Genomic DNA, 20,801 nt, shown 5'->3' on the forward strand with positions numbered 1-20,801 from the left:
GTGCCTGGCACTTACTGAATGTATAGTAAATAGAAAACTCCATTTTAAAATTTATTTGATGGCTTGAAGAGCTAAAAGCGGATTTGTAGCTGTAATAAAATAAAAAGGCTTAACAGGAGATATAATATTTATATATTCTTATTATTTTAGAACATAAGGCATGCCATGCTGATCCAGCCAGGTATTCTGGCTTCCATTAGAGATGGAAGAGCTCTGACTGCTACAGCAGAACTAAAGAATGTTCTGTAGGATGGCAAGGTTGACTCCATGGCATCAACTTAACAACATCACGAGAGTGCATCAATAACTCGATTCTCTCTTAAGCTCACTGCAGATCTAAACTTCTATGATTTGGTGATCAGGTCCTTGTGTGTCTGTATGTGTGTATGTGTTTCTTCTTTTTAGGCCAAAACGCCCTAATACTATTCTTGATCTCTTCCACAACCTATCTTAGACCAGTCAAATACACTACATATGCTTCAAATATTTTAACATGTCTAGGAAGGACTGGATAGTATTCAGTTGAGTCCTACAGTAAGTCATGTAAATCTCCCCCCAGAAGAGAAGGTTGAGATTATAGCTAGAGCGATTAGGTTATAGATGCCCATTTATCTAAAAAAATGATAGGAATCCTATAGCTAGGGGGTGATGAGGAAAACACTACCAATAGCTGAGACAGAAGCTTAGCGCTAAATGTCAATTAGCTTAACTGAAACATACATCAAATTTTTTTCTCTCTTACACACATGCACAAACTCATTCATCAACTATTAGGAAAATAAGAAGTAATGAACTACTCAGACTATATGAAAAAATTAAAATGTGTTGTCTTTTATCTAATAAAATATAGGATTCCTGTATTTCTGAATAGGTCAGTTTTTAAGTGAACACCTAAGGATTTAAGAAGTATATAATAGTTATCATTGTTTCTTCTCTCCCTAAAATGAAGTGTTTCAAAAAAAAAAAACCTGAATCACAGAGGAGTGCTCTGAAAGCAAGCCTGTAAAATGACAGGCAAGACATTCAAGTTGTTTGGAAATCATCTCAAGTAATGGAGGGAAATGAGTTTGTTTCCCTGAGATTGCTGTCTACACTTTTTTCTAACTCAGTTGTTAGCTCAACTACTTGGGACACTCAGTGACTGTGAACGTGCTCCCCCAATCCGGTGTCCTGCCTGCACTGAGGTTTGCTCCTGGTAACCCAGACATCCCACAGTGTTGACAGGGCATCAGCAGCTCCTCTAATTAAAGCTCGCAAGACAAGAGAAAATTTCTTGCTGTGGATCTTACCAGTGTGTCCTTGCTGGTGTAGTGGACCATCCATCCTTCTTTCATCACCATGCTGCTTTTCCTCTTCGTGTGTTTGACAGACTGCACTACTCTCATGAGTGGGATATTGTTGCTTGTTGATGGACTTGAAAAGTCAAAATATTTTAGGGAAGAAATGTTTTTAGATACAGATCATCTTTTCCTGCATAAAACCTTATTTCAGCTATTTCAAAGTGAAAGGCAAAAAAATATTTCATATCCCATTTTTAGTGAATGGTACTGCCAGAGTACCCTAGTTCAGAATCTGGATTACTCTGAAGAGTGATAGGCACTTGATATGTACACCTTAACAATCCCGAGGGAGGATAATATGCTCCTCGGTTTTCAGGTTGAAGTGCATGGTGCTCAGTTTTGGGGTGAACATTGGGTAGATTACAGTTTTAGTGTACTGAGGCCACAGTATTCAGAATCACACATGAACGCTTATTTGCTTGCTACATATTACAGCCATAATATTAATCGTTTAGAGATAATATCAGTTACTGTGAATTTCAGTCTCTCTCTGGATAATTTCACAAAAATTAGAATCTGCTGTTGAAACTATCTTTTAAACAACTATTGCTCATGGAATTATGCCCATCCTTCGTGTCTTTCTTTCTCTGTCTTTTCTGTCTCTGTGTCTTCCTCTCTCCTTCACTGCCCCCAACCACAGGCCCACCTGCCCACACCAATCTTTTGATACTAAAGAAATGTACACCTTTGAAAGACAGTGGGGTCATAAGACTAATATTTTCCAGTATTTAAAAAATATTTCTCATGCTATTGAATGGAATAAAATCCAATTATTTTATTGCTCTCCTCTCATGAACAATTTCAGTCAGTCAATGAATATGGTATTTGTAAAATGGACACAAAAGTTTGAATACACTTTATAACATAAATCAGAGGTTTGGGAACTATTTTTATAAAGAGCCAGGTAATACACATTTCAGGCTTTGCAGAATACTGAACTTTGTCATTGTGGTGCAAAAGCAGACATAGCCATAGCTATGAACGGGCCTGGCTATGTTGCAATAAAGCTTTATTACAAAACAGACAGCAGCCTGATTCGGGCCATAGTGTGCTGACCACTAATGTAAAAAATGGGGATCATCTACAAATCAAAAAGTACAGATAATTAGATGACAAATATGAAATTCCACACACTTCTGAAATAAAATCAAGAACAGTAAGGTCCAGACGTATGTGATATCTGTAATAGGGACCAGCTATAAAAATAGATGGTGTCCGCTGAGGTTGATCCCTGATCTCTGTATGTGCACACAATGAGCTTTTTTTTTTTTTTAACATCTTTATTGAAGTATAATTGCTTTACAATGGTGTGTTAGTTTCTGCTTTATAACAAAGTGAATCAGTTATACATATACATATGTTCCCATATCTCTTTCCTCTTGCATCTCCCTCCCTCCCACCCTCCCTATCCCACCCCTCTAGGTGGTCACAAAGCACCGAGCTGATCTCCCTGTGCTATGCGGCTGCTTCCCACTAGCTACCTATTTTACATTTGGTAGTGTATATATGTCCATGCCACTCTCTCACTTTGTCCTGGCTTACCCTTACACAATGAGCTTTGAATGAATATTAACTTAGTAGTAAATTTGTCATTTGCACATACGTGTAACCCTCACATGCAAAAGAAAATGGGTCAAAGAATGAGGCAATACCAGGAAAGGACGCAAACTACATTTCTCCAAGGGAATTCTGACCTCCTAATTCCAAATTTAGGAGTCTCCTCCATAGTACACAGCTCATTTATAAACGAATTATAGACATACCTCGGAGATATTGCAGGTTTGGTTCCAGATCACAGAGATAAAGCAAATATGGCAATAAAGTGAGTCACATGAATTTTTTGGTTTCCCAGTGTATATATAAGTAATGTTTATACTATACTGTGGTCTGCTAAGTGTGTAATAGCATTATGCTTAAAAACACCAATGTATCTACCTTAATTAAAAATTAGTTTATTGCTTTAAAAAATGCTAACCATCACCTCAGCCTTCAGGGGAGATATAATTTTTTTGCTGGTGGAGAGTCTTGCCTTGTTGTTGATGGCTGTGGACTGATGTGGATGGTGTTGGCTGAAGGCTGGTATGACTGTGGCAATATCTTAAAATAGGACAACAATAAAGTCTGCAGCATCGATTGACTCTTCCTTTCACGAATGATTTCCCTGTAGCACGCAATGCTGTTTCATAGCATTTTACCCACAGAACTTCTTTCAAAATTGGAGTCAATCCTCTCGAACTCTGCTACTGCTTTATCAACTAAATGTATGTAATATCCTAAATCCTTTGTTGTCATTTCAACAAACTTCACAGAATCTTCACCAGGAGTAGATTCCATCTCAGGAAACCACTTCCTCTGCTCAACCCTTAAAGTTTTATCATGACATTGCAGTCACATCTTCAGACTCCGCTTCTAATTTTAGTTTTCATGCTATTTCCACCACATCAGCAGTTACTTTCTCCACTGCAGTCTTGAACCACTCAAAGTCATCCGTGAGGTTTGGAAACAACTTCTTCCAAACTCCTGTTAATGTTGATATTTTGACCTCTTCCCATTAATCATGAATGTTCTTAATGGCATCTAGAATGGTGAATCCTTTCCAGAAGGTTTTCAGTTGACTTTGCCCAGATCCATCAGAAGAACAGCCATCTATCTATGGCAGTGATAACCTTACAAAATGTATCTCTTAAATAATAAGACGTGAAAGTTGAAATTACTCCTTGATCAATGGGCTGCAAAATGGATGTTGTGTTATCAGGCATGAAAACAACATGAATCTCATTGTACATCTCTGTCAGAGCTCTTGGGTGACCAGGTGCATTGTCAGTGAGCAGTAGCATTTTGAAAGGAATATTTTTTTCTAAGCAATAAGTCTCAACAGTGGACTTAAAATATTCAGTAAACTATGTTGTAAACAGATATGCTGTCATCCAGGCTTTGCTGTTCCATCTACAGAGCATAAGTAGAGTGGATTTGGCATAATTCTTAAGGGCCCTAAGATTTTCAGAATGGTAAATGAGCATTGGTTTCAACTTAAAAGTTACCAGCTGCAGAGTCAGCCTGTCCTTTGAAGCTTTGAAGCCAGGCATCGTCTTCTCTCTAGCTGTGAACGTCCTAGATGGCACTGTCTTCCAATATAAGGCTGTTTCATCTACATTGCAAACGTGATGTTTGGTGTAGCCATCCACATTTATTATCTTAGCTAGATCTTTTGGTAACTTGCTGAAGCTTCTATTCTAAAAGTACAATGCTTCCCCCCCTTGTACTTTTATGCTATGGAGATGGCTTATTTCCTTAAACGCCGTGTAAATCAATCTCTACTAGCTTCAAACTTTTCTCCTGCAGCTTCCTCACCTTTCTCAGCTTTCACAGACTTGAAAAGAATTAGGATCTTGGTCTGGATTAGGCTTTGCTTTAAGGGAATGTTGTGGCTGGTTTGACCTTCTATCAAGACCACTGAAACTTTTTCCTTCAGCAATAATGTTGTTTTGCTTTCTTATTATTCACGTGTTTGCTGAAGTAGCACTTTTAATTCTATGAAGAGCTTTTACTTTGCATGACAACTTGGCTGACTGTTTAGCTCAAGAGGCCTAGCTTTTGGCCCATCTCAGCTTTCGACATGCTTTCCTCACTAATCTTACTTATTGCCAGCTTTTTATTTAAAGTGAGAGACGTGTGACTCTTCCTTTCACTTGAACACTGAGAGGCCATTGTAGGGTTTATTAACCGGCCTAATTTCAATATTGCTGTATCTCAGGGAATAGAGAGGCCAGAGGAAGTGGAGAGAGACTGGAGAACGGCTGGTTGGTGGGGCAGTCAGAACACACACACCATTTATCGATTAAGTATACTGTATTATACTGGCATGGTTTGTGGTGTCCCAAAACAATTACAATAGTAACCTCAAAGACTGCTAAACACAGATTACCCTAACTAATATAATAATAAGGAAAAAGTTTGAAATCTTGTAAGAATTACCAAAATGTGACACAGAGACACAAAGTGAGCACACGCTGTGGAAAAAATGGCACTGATAGACGTGCACTGCCCTAGGTTGCCACAAACCTTCAATTTGTAAAAAAAAAGGAATATCTTTGAAGTGCAATAAAACAATAAAATGAGGTATGCCTGTGAATGCACACTTTAAGTTTCTTCTATAACAGATAAAAATATCAAAGAGCTTTAAAAAGTACATACCACTTGGGGTTCCCCTGTTTGACCAAGGCTGGGGTTGCAGCCCTCACCTGATGGTTCTGTTGGAGTCCTCGTGGTCTGGGTCTGGATCCTGCATCTCCCCACTGTCGTTCTGGCACTCTGCCATGACCATCTCAGCATCTTGGACCATTGCCTCTTCCATGTCATCCATGAGCCCACTGTTTCTTTCACTGTCATTGTCATCGCTCCCTTCTTCCATGACTACATCAGACTCTGCCCCAGGGCTAAGCAAATCTAAAAAATTGTTTTGCGCCCATGAAGATAAGCCTGGAATCCTGGAGCCAGGACTTAAGAGAAAGTTAGGCAATCTTAAAGCAAATCAATTGGAAGCCCTAAAAATATAGTTATGTGAAGAATTTTTCTTTTCTTTCACTTTCCTTTTAAATTTTAGTTCATAGTCACCTGAATGAATGAGAGGATGAATATATAATTTTACGAGCAGATGCTCGTTTTTTGTGCCCCTGAGCCTAAAAGCATGAAAAGTCATGGGGAGCCTTGGAAGGAAGCCAAGGGTGAGATAGAAACAAAGTGCTAGGAAGCAAAGTGATACCAGGCACCAGTGAAGAGGATACGAATCTTATTTCAGTAGTACAGCCCTGGTGGGAAAAAGAAATACATGGGAGGATATGGGAAACTTTGACATGCAAGAAAACTCAAGGTCACTGATTCTTGATATTCCAGTAACTTTTAAAATCATGGATTCTAATATATGGTCACATAAGCCTAAGATATTTGATATTCGAAGTAATACTGAATCCTGTCATTATATAGCTGATGGTAATGTAGTAAATTATAATTACTTACTAAGGCAAAGTGCTTACTTTAAAGTTAGAAAACAGATTGATCAGAGACCCTAGCCTGCCAAGCTTGGAAAATGCACATTTTTCCAGATTTTTCTGACTGTATGGAAAAATGCAATTTCAAATTAATCAACATAACATAAACTACACTGTTTCCCTTTGGTTCTAGTTATCAAGTACACATTGACATTTCCTGGGCCTGAACAAAATCAATACCATATGCCACAGAAAGTGGGAAGATTGCCAAGCTTTTGAGTTTGGCAGCTAATTCATGCATCTTGAAGCCAGAAACTACTATGGGAATGTTTTCCTAGAGAGTTTTCTCTTCTTCTTCTAGAGAAGAAAGTTGGAGAACATACATAATCACTTGTTCTTCAGGATTTTAGCAACAGAAATACTCAACCTGTTTCTCCAGTCTTTTATCACCAGTTTTATTCCCAGAGGAATCAGCAAACTGATAACAGACTGAAAATATAACACAGTCTACTATCTATGGAAAAAGTCAGCTTGGGACACTAAGTCAAATATTTTGGTCAGAATCCATCAGCAATTCTACCAGGGAAGAAAATGAGAGCTGTTCCTTTAGGATATAGGGTTTTTCTTAGAATTCCTCCAATCTTAATTTATACAATTAAAGTTTTCCCAAAGGAATATTCCCCAATATAGAAAAGGATATGTAGTTTTTAATTGTCTAAATTAAAGTTCCTTTTATTATTATTAAAGATGCGGGTTAACAAGCACATACATAATGAGAATAGTAAGCAGGTGGAGGAAGAAAGTTGTAACTATTTCCTGGTAGGTCAATTTCTGTGGTTCTTCCCTTCCTTGACAGACAGGGAAGAAAAGTTAACTTCTGTCTCAATGCTGGGAATGAAAAGCATGGAGGATGAGACTGATAGCTATAACTGGGAGGCATTCCAACAATTTCTACGCTTCTGAATGAACTAGAATAGGTGTAGAAAAATAAGAGAGCTGGGGAAGTAATCCTGGATATCCAAGTTTTCAGTACTAGCTGGTTCACCATGTAAAAATCAAGAAAATCTCTGGTCTTTATCACAACGCAATGATGGGTGCTTTTTTAGAGTAAAGTAGGACAGAGGCCGTAATTTACTTTGGTTTGGGTCACGAGTATCTGAATGGAAGAAATTAAAAGTAAAAAAATCCCGCTAAGTCCTAACTGACACATGCCTTAAGAGGGAAAAGAAGCAGAGATGTGACAGCTGACCTTTTACCTACCTCCGTTAATGGTCACTTCGCCAAGGCAGTTGTTGGGTACTTTTGGTGCACAACGTTTATGACAGTTGAATCTGCAATCTAATCACAATCATTTTAAAAGAAAACAAATCAAAACCAAGCATGCATCAGAAAGAGAAGGTGTGGGAAAAATAGTCATTTCAAATAGGTGAGGCTCAAACTTCGGCGGCTGACAAATACTTGGTGGCAAGATCGTCCTTACCTTTGCATTGCAGGCCCTGCCTGAAGAGCCCCTTGAGAAGCTTCTTGCAGTACTGGCACACAGTGGGCCGGGTGTAGGAGTGGATGACGAAAGTGTGTGGCACTTTAACTTTGGACAGCAAGATCTTGTCGAGCTGGATGGGTCGTCCAATGTATGACTGGGAATTCGACCTCTTCTCTCGACCAATGAATGACTCTGATGGTGACTTTTGCTATATGTTTGAAAAACAATAAAGGACAATAAGATATATCTGATTTATATATTTATATATTTTTATTTTCATTTTTATTTATTTTCCAACAAAAGGTCTCACATATTCATTATTGAGCCACAGCACTAGTGCAGAAATACTGACACAAAGAGAAAAAATCATTTTCCCAATAAAGCACATCCAGCTGTTCATATAGTAGTGATGTTCTCAGAGTGATATGGTAAGATGCAAGCGACCCTGACACAGCATAATATATTTGTGTATTTTTAAATTGCCTTTTATTTTACTATTGTATTTAGTGGTTTGATCCTTAAGAATGTGAGAGGAATAAACTAAAACTATGTTTCTGTTAATTAATGTCATTTATTTCCCCTTAATTTCTTTTTTGAGTTACTTTATTTTTAAAGTATGAAAAGAAGAGAATTGGAGATCAGACTATTTGAACCTTACTTCTAGGACTTTCAAATAATTTGCAGCTTTTCAATTTCATCAGTTTAATACAGAAATATAAAGTTGAAAGCAAACCAAAAAATCATTCTTAATCCCACTCCATATATTACTTCATTGACATTTTCTAAAGTTTTACATATAGGAAATGCAAGCAGTTCAGCAAGATAAAAAATGAAAAGTAAATTCCCCCAATCTGTCCAATCTAGTACTTCATCTGAACAGGGCCTACAGCTTCTTTGGATTCCCCCCCCAGAAAAAAATGAATATAATTTAAAATTACTCCTCAACCATAAAAGTAAAGGGTTAAAATTATACTATCATTTATATAATTTAAATTTACTCCTCAACCATAAAAGTAAAGGGTTAAAATTATACTATCATTTATATAATTGAAAAACATAGTGACTACTGGATTATATAAGACACACAAATATTAATGTTTCGGTTACAATTATATCTCTGCGCACTCTTGTTTCTCATTTTGTAATTAATCAGCCCAGTACATAGATTAAAAAAAATAAATGAAGTGAAGTAAGTCATAAAGAGAAAAGAAACATCGTATCTTAACGCATATATATGGAATCTGGAAAAGTTGGTATAGACGATCTTATTTACAAAGCAGAAACAGAGACACAGACACAGAGAACAAACATATGGATGCCAAGGGGGAAAGGGGAGATGGGATGAATGGGGAGATTGGGATTGACATATATACACTATTGTATATAGTATCATATATACACTAATGATACTATGTATAAAATAGATAACTAATGAGAACCTACTGTATAGCTCAGGGAACTCTACTCAATGCTCTGTGATGACCTAAAGGAGAAGGAAGTCAAAAAAACAGGGGATATATGTATACGTATAGCTGAGTCATTTTGCTGTACAGTAGAAACTAACACAATATTGTAAGGCAACTATATTCCAATAAACGTTTTTAAAAAAATAAAATAAAATAAATTTAACTGTGTTTACAATGTTTTTGAACAATTTCATGGTATCTCTTGATATCATGGAAATGTACTTGGGAATCATCAGGAAAAATAATCATTGGAATAAAAGAACTGAATTACTTTTTAACAGTTATTATAATTATATATCTCATTTATTAAGCTCTTAACTTAGTATTAACTCTTAATAATCACTGTGTTAGGCACCTTACAAGACAGGCCTGGCTATCTATAGTTGAGGATGTAAGCTCATAAAGTTTAAATATACTCTTTTGGGTCAAATGCTAGTAAACAGTGGAGCCAAAACATGAACCTACACTTGTCTGCTTCTAGAGCCCTTGTATTATCACATTACTCAGTTAATTTCTAATTTGAAATAATTACTGATGAGAAACAAATCATATTTACAGACAATTTCCATCCTTTTCAATGCCTATCTGCATCAAAAGGTAATACCATTTATTACCAAATGGGAAATTTTTGATTTGCAGATTCACCAGCTGCAATAAAAAGAAATTTGAGATGAGGTTCTACTTAGGGATATTATGTCTACAGTTACATTTATAATTTCAATTCCATAAAATAAAACTACAAAGCATAATTATTCTGGAAGGGCTCAACTCTTGCAGAGAGATCTAGGGCACTTTTAAAGATGAGCCAAAGGTTTGCCAAACCAGAATCATAAATATATTGAATAAATATCTTCAATGGAATTGAATTTTACTGGAAAATAATTAAATCTGTAGGGTTAGGTCCCTGCTTTAACTATATCCAATGGGCCAGTTTTAAGCATACACTAAAATGAAAAGTTATGTTTTTCCGTAGTTGGAAAGTTTCAACACTCAGAATAAAAGCTGACGTGATGTCACACTTTCTTAGCAGACTTAAAATGTTCTCAGATTTGGAAAATCATATGAAAAGTTGACCAAATCACCTTTCAGTTACTTTCCTTAATTAAAGAGACCTAATTCTTGGCTGTGTTAACAAAGCCAGTTTGATGTAGGACTACACAGTATACCATGGGGCAAATTCACTTAGAAGAGCAAGAAGCAATCTGATAAAACGGAATGTTTTCTTTTCATCCAACATGATAACATTCACATAAACACTGCCATAAACTACAAGAACCAGAATTATTCTTGAGAAGTCATTTCGTTTATTACCTTCAAGGCAAGATTACATAAGGAATTTTAAAACGTTACACGAGTTTAGGGAAAAGAAATTGGCTGTTACTTTGTGGCCCAGAGTCCTTACTTGTAAAACAAACAGAAAAATAAGATCCTATGAAACAAGGCCATTGACCTGTAATATAAATTTATATTTATAATATCTATCTATATATCACTGTTTACATAAGTGTTCAAAAACCATCATTTCTGGAATCCTGCCAATTATTCCTTCCAATAATATGAAAGCAAACTAAATGCTTCTAAGGCTTTTCAGAATCAGTGATAGATTTTGATTAATAATTCATATTCAGTTACTATTTTAAGAAAGTTACTAGTTGTAATTTCAATTTTTATGTGAAGTTTTATTTGAAGGTATATACATCAGAAATCCACAATTACAGTATTTTTGTTTGATGCATCAAGCTACAGAGTAGGCAAAAATTCAGAAATTAGTAATTTTAAATGAAACAGGGGATGGTTTAAAAAATCTCATTGATCTAAATCCAGCTAGCTTGGACTTTAAGATAACTTCAATATGAAAGTAGACTTAGCAAGTCAAAGGGTAATGTTGATTTAAATAACAGCTTTTATGGATGTTATGCATTATTATGCAAAGTAAAGAGATATGGTATCATTGTATTTCTTCATTAACTTCATTTTATTTTTTATTTGTATATTTTTATACTTAATTATAATATGTATAGAACTTTACAGTTTTAAATAAAATCTTTCTTTAATTCTGGTAAAGAGAAAACTCTCTCTTACCCATTAACACTAGTTTTACTAGGTTAACTAAATGGTGTTTAAATTCATTTCCACTGTTACTTGCTGCTCCAGTTTGGCACTGTGTGTTTGGTGAACCTGGGCAATCTGCAGAATGAGTGGTTATTTTTTTTTTTTTTAAGGGAACAGGGAGGAAAGTTGAAATGTTTTGGAAAGGGAACAGCAACATTTTGTTTCATTCTGCTTCATTTTTATGTGCAGGACAAAAACTGGCTCAAAACTCTGAAAAGCTATAAAATTCTCTTCTCTATAATTATGGTAGGCACTTGCAGGAGGATGTGCTTCTAAAAATTTACATTTTTACATTAGCCACTGGTCCTATGAACTGTTCTCTTCCTGAGTGGAGGAGTTTGGATCACATTACAGGTGTGGAACTTTTGTGAGAACTGACATCACTGTACAATATGGTATTGGGATGGATTGATGTAAATGATTGGATTTGGCAAATTATAGATGACGAAAAGTATAAAGATCTCTTGTTCTCATTGTAAGAGGAATCACATCATAGATGAGAGAGAATATGAGAACAAAAAAATGATGAAAGCTGAATTTAAAGGCGGGATTAGATATTAAATAAATATTATACAGATTAAACTTTTTTTAAAAGACTGTGGTGTCCTGAAGTGTCTGTAACATCCTCATGCTAACAATATTTCATTTGAAATGACTGCCAAAGTTAAAACTATATGCACTGAACACCTACTTACAGAGGCAATGCATCTTGCTTTTCTAGAGACTGAATTTGTTTTTTAACCTGGTGTATTAAATTGATGACTCAGCAAGTTTGGAACCATCCCAGGAAATGACTGGTTAGATTACATTATGGAAACTCCAACTGCCAGCACATCTTTAAACATTCAACAGGACCATGAAACAATTTCCCAACAAGGTATATTCCACTTCACAGTTCACAATGAATTCTCTTTATTAGTTAAGCTAGAAAACAGAGGGGAAAAATGGCCCTTACTTGTGGTTTCTTGTCATTTATGGAAAAATCAAACATAAGACTTCCTGAGAGATGAAAGTCACTGTCTAAAAAACAAGATTCAAATAAAAACTTCTCCACTATTAAGATATTTATGTTTGTTAACTAAAATCCATTTCACAGACCCATATTGGGGACTGGATTTGGGGTGACATAAACTCCCCTTGAATCAAAGAGAAATAGAAAAGTAGAGAACACTTTAGTGTACGTGTTGACATCACTTTTTGGACTCCTCATTTTTGGGGCTCTTTTTGGTGTTAATCATAAGCTCCTAAGGGAAGGACACAATAAGCTCCTAAGGGAAGGACAACGTCTTAATCATGTTTGTCCTCTGTTAATGGAAAGAAGTGCCTGGTAAAGATAAGTAATAAGCATTGCTTGAACTAAACAAAAATGAATGTCTTCAAGCAATAAATGCATGCAAATAATGGATGAGACATTTCAATAGAGATGTTCAAAATACAGACTGTTAATATAAGCTTTTAAAAAAATTTAGTATTACATGCACTGTAACATTGACACACTTGCTCTACAGGGTTTCAATTTTAAGTGAGTACAATTGACTAAGGAATGTTTTCCACTGGAACTGTTCTCTGTACTTGTCTACCTGCTCCTCGTCCCTACTTGGCATCTCCAACATGAAAACAAAATCTGTCAGAACCCTTTTGCTCTGGAAAGAGGACAGGTGGCAAGCTCAAATATCAATAATACCTGCAGGCTGCTAATACTAATGGGTGTCAGGGATGCAATAGAGAATGGTGGAGACTACAGTAAATCGGAGAGGACAGGCTCGGTTGAAAAGGGATGGATCAAAGACTGCTAATGGCTGTGAGTATGAAAGCCCTATGTTTCCTGACCTCTTAGTTTTGCAAAAGAAGCAGAAGATCTAGTTGCTTTATGAAATAACTCTATTTCTCGACATTAGCGACTCTGAAAAAATTCTGAAACGTTGTTCCAGTCAACTGATTTGGGGAATAAATCTGGTCACGGGGAGTCTGAGACCTCTGAACTAGATAACGACATAAAACACTTTCTATAACCTTTGTAGGTGCCAGATTCTTTTCGTAGCACTTTACATTCATCAACTCATTTAAACCTCATGACCACCAGGTTTTTTAAAGATAAGGAAACTGAATCATAGAGAGACTACATCATTTGCCCAAGATCGCACAGCCCGTAGAAGCAGAACTATGAACTCAGGTATTCTTTTTTTTTTTTTGCGGTACATGGGCCTCTCACTGTTGTGGCCTCTCCCGTTGCGGAGCACAGGCTCCGGACGCGCAGGCTCAGCGGCCATGGCTCACGGGCCCAGCCGCTCCGCGGCATGTGGGATCTTCCCGGACCGGGGCATGAACCCGTGTCCCCTGCATCGGCAGGTGGACTCTTAACCACTGCGCCACCAGGGAAGCCCCAGGTATTCTTGTTCCAGATGAAAATAATGATTCCTCTCTTTATAGCCTCTCCCAGTTCTCATATCCCCTGGTTTTATGCTAATATTTTCTTCCCTTCATTTAAGTCATGAAGGAAGAGTTCACAGGAAACAAGAAAAATCAAGTAATAGTATGTTCTACTTGCCAAAGTGCAAAGTGAAAATATTGTGAACCCCTTAACCTTGACCTACAGAAGAGACTTTCAAGCAACTTGTCTGTGCCCAGAGGATAGCATCTGAGTCCTGCATGTTTTCTAGAACATAATGATTAGCATAATACACAGCCTCTATTGTATAAGTATCACTCAGTTGCCTGCCAACTTTCCTGTTCAGGTGCTGTTATGCTTAAAAGATACCAGCACAGCTATGTGAAACACAGCCAACCAAACATTAATCTTTTATTCTAGAAGTTTTAAGATCTAGCATTTTTTGATTATCAAAGAACTGTGCAGAATAGCACCTTGTAACTGTTTGCTCCTACTGCCATCCAGATGGATCTATCTAATTTAACAAGTGCTTACTGGGACAAATCCTACCTAAAGGCTCAAGTCAGATGCTACAGGACATACAAGGACCAGTAAATAACAGTCTCTCTGCCCAATGAGTTTACTATTCAATAGAATTCTGGACACAACATAACTGTTACTATCAACAACATGTGCTCTTCCCTTCTATAGGCATAGATGGTTCTGTCTCATTCTTCAGATTCCAGGTCATATATCACCTTCTCCAGGACGCCTCCAGATCACCTCACTTCCTGCCCACATCCCCTCCACTCTGTGGTACTCTCTGGCACATCATCATGTCCCCTCCAGAGCCATTACTGCAGAGCACAACTATCTTATTTACCTCTTTGTTTATTAGGTTTTTACTGTCTCCCTTCAGTAGAATATAAGTTCCATGAGAAGGGGAACTTGACAATTTTGTTCATCACTGTATCACCAACTTCTGGAATACTGCCTCACACAGAATAAGTGCCCATATGTATGAAGGTTCGAAGAAAAGATAAACCACTTCCATGATGGAGATAAAGGGGTCATTCAGAAAAGGAGTTTCCTGAAGAAGAGGCATTGGGTGTGGATCCTGAAGTGAGTCTTGCCATGCAATGACTATGTTGACTATTATTAGCAGTTAAAATTCTGTTTAGGACAACTCAGTCCTCCTAATCTTCAGACTGCCTAGAGATTTCTTTTATATGCTCTGAAACCTGTTTATCCCACTTGGAAATGATTATCTAATGCCACCCATTGTCACTGCTAGTAAAACACAGCTGTGAATGCTTCGTCTGAGGCTATTTTACGAAGCAAAAAAGAAACAATCAACTTCTGTCAACAACACTGAGATAAATATTTCACCTCAAACATGGGGAGCCCAGGATTTCCCAGCACAGAGCAGTTCTTGGGCAACAGACAAGTCTGAAGACTCCTGGGAACTGAGGTTCACATACGAACATGTGAACATGGCATGTTGCCATGCCCTGTAATTCGCTGAGTAGAGGGTAGGGTGTTTGGCGAGTTTTAAATTGTTCAGTGCTATTCTGTTACAATTCTGATTCTACAGGCCTTGAACTACCTGCCAAGTGTGCCAGATAAATGAGTTTGGTTCCTCAGTTGGATACCCTAAATATGTAGCATAAATAAAATCTAATCAACACCTTTTCATAACAGTGAAAAGGACTGCTACAGAGCAGAAATAAAAAAAAGCGTGCCCCCTGCTTAGTGGTGATGGATGCTGTTGTACAGTGGAGAATCCATTTTTAATGTTTGCAGCAATTTGTGAAAGATTTCATAGTAACAACATATATAATCTCTGATTAAAAATACACGGTGATCTGGATTTGCTGAGTGCTGAAGCAGTCTTAGATGTTACATTAACTTTTATACTGCCTCACTCTTTTTAAGTAAACAGAAATGAAGGATAAAGGAACCTTACTATTTTCTTAAGCAATCCACCCTTTCCAGGGAAAGCACTAGACCCTTGGAGAACTTGTTACAAATTACATGCACTGTTCTTTCAAAATGTCAGTTACTGACATCTTCCAAATCTCTGGGTTCCTGGAGGAAAGGGGAGACATAATACAAGTACTGCCTCTCCTTATACTTGAAGGCAATGCAACCTTAACTCCACACACTATACATTCATAAAATATAAAAGCATTTCCGCTGAGGAAGAAAATAACTCTGCATGTCAACAAGTTGAGGGCTTCGACTGTCATATAGAAAGTGAACTGGAAGGTAAGCAGATCATGTGGAAAATTCAAAAGTGATTTTAGGGACACATATTCTCATGGTATTTGACCTTGACTGAATTGACAGGCGCCTGGCCTCGGTTTACTAGCTAACGGGAAAGCTGAATGAAATAATCTAAAAAGAGATTTCCCAGCAATTACTGCCTTGGAGCTTAGTAGTCATGACTGGTGAGGAATTTAAGGAGCAGAGACTTAAATTTGACAGGCCTGGCATGACATTAGATGGACACAGATAGCCACTTAGCAAAATGCCTGTTACTGGTAACTGGGTGCGTGGGGGGGGGGTTGCTTTGCATCTTAAAGCAGAGAGCAATGTTTTGTGTCTTAAGTCATGGCAGTGCGGAGTGTTACGGAGGCCAAGGTACCTTCCCGATGTGAGTGCAGGCCCTTCAGGGACTTCACTAAAGATCCATGTGTTCCGAAGACCTGTATGTTTGTAACTGTGGACAAGTGGTACTTGATGTCCTCTTCCCCAGTGGAATTCATGAAGAACTCTCCAGCTGTGTTCGTACTTAGAATTACACATCTGGAAGTCTATGTTCAGAACATGAAATAATAATGTACAGATGACAAGCCAGACAAATTGAATGAAATCAGGCAATAGCTGATTAATAGCACATCAAAGAAGGCCTCACACTCTTAATTTTACTGATGGGCTCCTTCCCGACAAACGCACCACTGCACATACTCTTCTGCCTCTCAGGAGGTGGAAAAGTGCCAGTTAAATGATTCTTGGATGTCTCTTCCTCACTGGAAGTATACACTGCCCAGGTTTGAATTTAGAGAACTAGTCTGTACAATCATCAAAAGAAATCTTGCAATATCTGGCTAACGTACTGGATGTCATGGTTCATATTTAAACAGAAAAACGACTTCTTAATTCAGATGAATCACCAGGATTCCTGGAACTCCAGAACACAAGCATAACAATTAAAGTGTCTACCTCTAGACAGACTTTTGCTACTTTGGAAAATATCCTGGAAAATATTTATTGGGCCAGAAATTTCACCATAGTTTCATTAGAAATAACTTTTTTCCCCAGTATTTGCTCATTTGAAAAGAATCTGCCTTAACTATTATAAAGTGTATCAGGATCATACCCAATTACAGATAGGTAATGCAATAGTGGTATTCTCTTGTCTTTACTTATTTATTAATGAACAGAAACAGTAACTGAATGAGTCATTTTGGGGGGAGGTTTTCTAGGAGAGTATGCAGACAAGAGTTCCTTTTACTACAATACTTGTCTGAATTAAATGTGACTCAGGAAACTCTATAAAAATAATAGTGGTTTATGGAAAAGTATTATTTAGAAAATACGCACCCTCACATAAAAAGTTAAACTGAATATCGTCCAAATTTTGTAAAAACTAAAGGATGTGAAGGGTAAACAGTCAAACATAGAGAAAGTTTTTGGAATGAGCAATGTATTTCCTAATAATATCTTACTGTAAGGCAGTCTGACTGTTAAGAATTACCAAGAAGACTAGTCTAGAAGCATTTAATTTAACCAAAAAAAAAAAAGAAAAAAAATTCTCTCTAGAGCCTCTTAACTTCAAAGCTGTAATAGTAAATGCTTCCTTAAAGACATTTAAAAATATTTAAAATAACTTTAGTAAAGTTCTTAAATTTTAAAAAAATTCCATAAGGCCTACTTAACTTAAAAAAATATTGTGTCATCATTGTATCCTGTCGTTGCAAAGGACACCAGTGTCTTTAATTCTGCTTCATTTTCTACCTTGACGTCAGCTCATTTACGTCAAGAAAAGACTATTCTCTTGAATCATTTGAAAAGAATATTATGCTTAATCTGCCTACATTGATTTACTTTCAATACTATTCCATGTAGAGTAAGAAAATGAGTGAAAATGTTTTCTCTGTATTAAAATATCAGTATGGGAAAAAGCCATGAGAAACACATGTAAAACTGAAAATATACTTCCATCACAGATTAACAGAGAGAGGATTACTATCACAATATATATTCAATTAAAGACCTAAATGTAAGGCCAGACACTATAAAACTCTTAGAGGAAGACATAGGCAGAACACTCTATGACATCAATCACAGCAAGATCCTTTTTGACCCACCTCCTAGAGAAATGGAAATAAAAACAAAAATAAACAAATGGGACCTAATGAAACTTCAAAGCTTTTGCACAGCAAAGGAAACCATAAACAAGATGAAAAGACAACCCTCAGAATGGGAGAAAATATTTGCAAATGAAGCAACTGACAAAGGATTAATCTCCAAAATATACAAGCAGCTCAACATCAAAAAACAAACAACCAAATCCAAAAATGGGCAGAAGACCTAAATAGACATTTCTCCAAAGAAGATATACAGATTGCCAACAAACATATGAAAGGATGCTCAACATCACTAACCATTAGAGAAATGCAAATGAAAACTACAATGAGGTATCACCTCACACCAGTCAGAATGGCCATCATCAAAAAGTCTACAAACAATAAATGCTGGAGAGGGTGTGGAGAAAAGGGAACCCTCTTGCACTGTTGGTGGGAATGTAAATTGATACAGCCACTATGGAGAACAGTATGGAGGTTCCTTAAAAAACTAAAAATAGAACTACCATACGACCCAGCAATCCCACTACTGGGCATACACCCTGAGAAAACCATAACTCAAAAAAAGAGTCATGTACCACAATGTTCATTGCAGCTCTATTTACAATAGCCAGGACATGGAAGCAACCTAAGTGTCCATCAACAGATGAATGTATAAAGAAGATGTGGCATATATATGCAGTGGAATATTACTCAGCCATAAAAAGAAACGAAATTGAGTTATTTGTAGTGAGGTGGATGGACCTAGTGTCTGTCATACAGAGTGGAGTAAGTCAGAAAGAGAAAAACAAATACCATATGCTAACACATATATGTGAATCTAAAAAAAAAGGTTCTCAAGAACCTAGGGGCAGGACAGGAATAAAGATGCAGACGTAGAGAATGGACTTGAGGACACGGGGAGGGGAAGGGTAAGCTGGGAAGAAGTGAGAGGGTGGCATGGACTTATATATACTACTAAATGTAAAATAGATAGCTAGTGGGAAGCAGCCGCATAGCACAGGGAGATAAGCTCAGTGCTTTGTGACCACCTAGAGGGGTGGGATAGGGAGGGTGGGAGGGAGATGCAAGAGGGAGGAGATATGGGGACATATGTATACATATAGCTGATTCACTTTGTTATACAGCAGAAACTAATACAACATTGTAAAGCAATTATACTCCAATAAAGATGTTAAAATTTTTTTTAAGTTTAAAAAAAATATATATATATATATTCAAAGCAACTCAATAGAGAAAGAGACAGGCAATTCACCATAGGTGAAATACAGATGTCCAAAAAATATATGAAAAGTTGTTTCTCTTCTCCAGTAAAGAAATCATATTTAGGAATAGAAATTATTTTGCCTATCTATCAAATTTGTGAAAAAAAAAACCTTTTAAAATACTGATAAAATCGATTGTTGGGAAGGCTATGAGGAAAAGGAAACTCTCATACACTGCAGTCAGTGAAGTCATAAATTTAAACTTTTATATCCTTTTGAAGAACTAGTTGGCAAAAAAAAAATGTGTATATTCTTTAGTCTACTTGGCTTCTAAGGATATAACCTACTGGATTCATTCGATAAATACTTACTGAGAAACCTACAAATATGTTTACAAGTGTGCAAAAAATACAAAGATGCCTATTTTCACATTGTTTAAAAAAAAAGGAACCAATCTAATCAATAGAGGACATTAAGTAAATTAATATATATCATTGCAATGTAATACCAGAAAGCTTTTACAAAAACACATTTCTTTGTTTCCATAGTGTCCATTCCTGCAGGTCCATGAGGGCAGAGGATTGACCTACACTTGTATACTTTTGCATCCTTGAGTTACAAACCTGAAAATATAAACTCTGACTAGGACATGCTGAACATGGAGCCATGACCAGGTTTCTCAAACAGTTCTGCAACTCACAAACTGTCACTAGAATATTTCTCTGAAATACTGGTCAAATTTTATGAATAATTATCTTCCAGGACATTATAAAGAAAAGAAGAAAAGTTTGTTACCTTTTCAACAAACCAGCTATAAACAACTTCAAGAACAATAGCTTATGCAGAAAATGCATCTTGTTTCCCTCAGGAGCTATCCCGTGAAGGCCTGACTGCCTTTAAGTTGTACAACTTCCACAGAAAAGCAAACTACCCTTCAGTCCTCTTTTACACCATCTGCTCCGATTTCAGTGCAGGAGAGGGAAGTGGAAAACGCTTCCCGCCCTTTTTTGGCTTTATTCCCAAAGGATAATTTGAAGGGAAAGATACTAGTCCACATCTAAAATTATGTCTGAATGGCACTGTAAATTACAAAATTTAAATTTACAAGAATATCAAAAATTATACTGACCTAGCATTCACCCCAGACTTTTCTAAGTACGGCACATTTTGAACTAGGATAATTTTTCAATCATGGGAATTCACTATTATTGAAGCAGATCTCTTCATTTTACATCTTATGAATCAAGATATCTTGACTTGGGGCTTCCCCAGGGGCGCAGTGGTTGAGAGTCCGCCTGCTGATGCACGGGACATGGGTTCGTGCCCCGGTCCAGGAAGATCTCACATGCTGTGGAGCGGCTAGGCCATGAGCCATGGCCGCTGAGCCTGCGCGTCCGGAGCCTGTGCTCCGCAACGGGAGAGGCCACAACAGTGAGAGGCTCGCGTACCGCAAAAAAAAAAAAAAAAAA

At 37.0% G+C, this 20,801-nt stretch overlaps 1 protein-coding gene across 4 annotated transcripts in view; it reads right to left on the reverse strand.

Moving 5' to 3' along the window:
- PRKD1 (protein kinase D1) overlaps positions 1–20,801 on the reverse strand; it is a 345,202-nt gene that overhangs the window by 50,234 nt on the left and 274,167 nt on the right. For all 4 annotated transcript variants that reach the window (XM_029237647.1, XM_029237648.1, XM_029237650.1 and 1 more), the window contains 4 exons: positions 7,809–8,019; positions 7,589–7,666; positions 5,582–5,786; positions 1,290–1,413 (listed from right to left, as the gene is read on the reverse strand). In XM_029237647.1, coding sequence (XP_029093480.1) covers positions 1,290–1,413; positions 5,582–5,786; positions 7,589–7,666; positions 7,809–8,019 — 618 coding nt within the window. The remainder of the gene's footprint in view (positions 1–1,289; positions 1,414–5,581; positions 5,787–7,588; positions 7,667–7,808; positions 8,020–20,801) is intronic.

This window comes from Monodon monoceros, unplaced genomic scaffold (assembly GCF_005190385.1).
Source record: "Monodon monoceros isolate NGI ecotype Baffin Bay Population unplaced genomic scaffold, NGI_Narwhal_1 Super_Scaffold_21, whole genome shotgun sequence".
NCBI lineage: Eukaryota > Metazoa > Chordata > Mammalia > Artiodactyla > Monodontidae > Monodon > Monodon monoceros.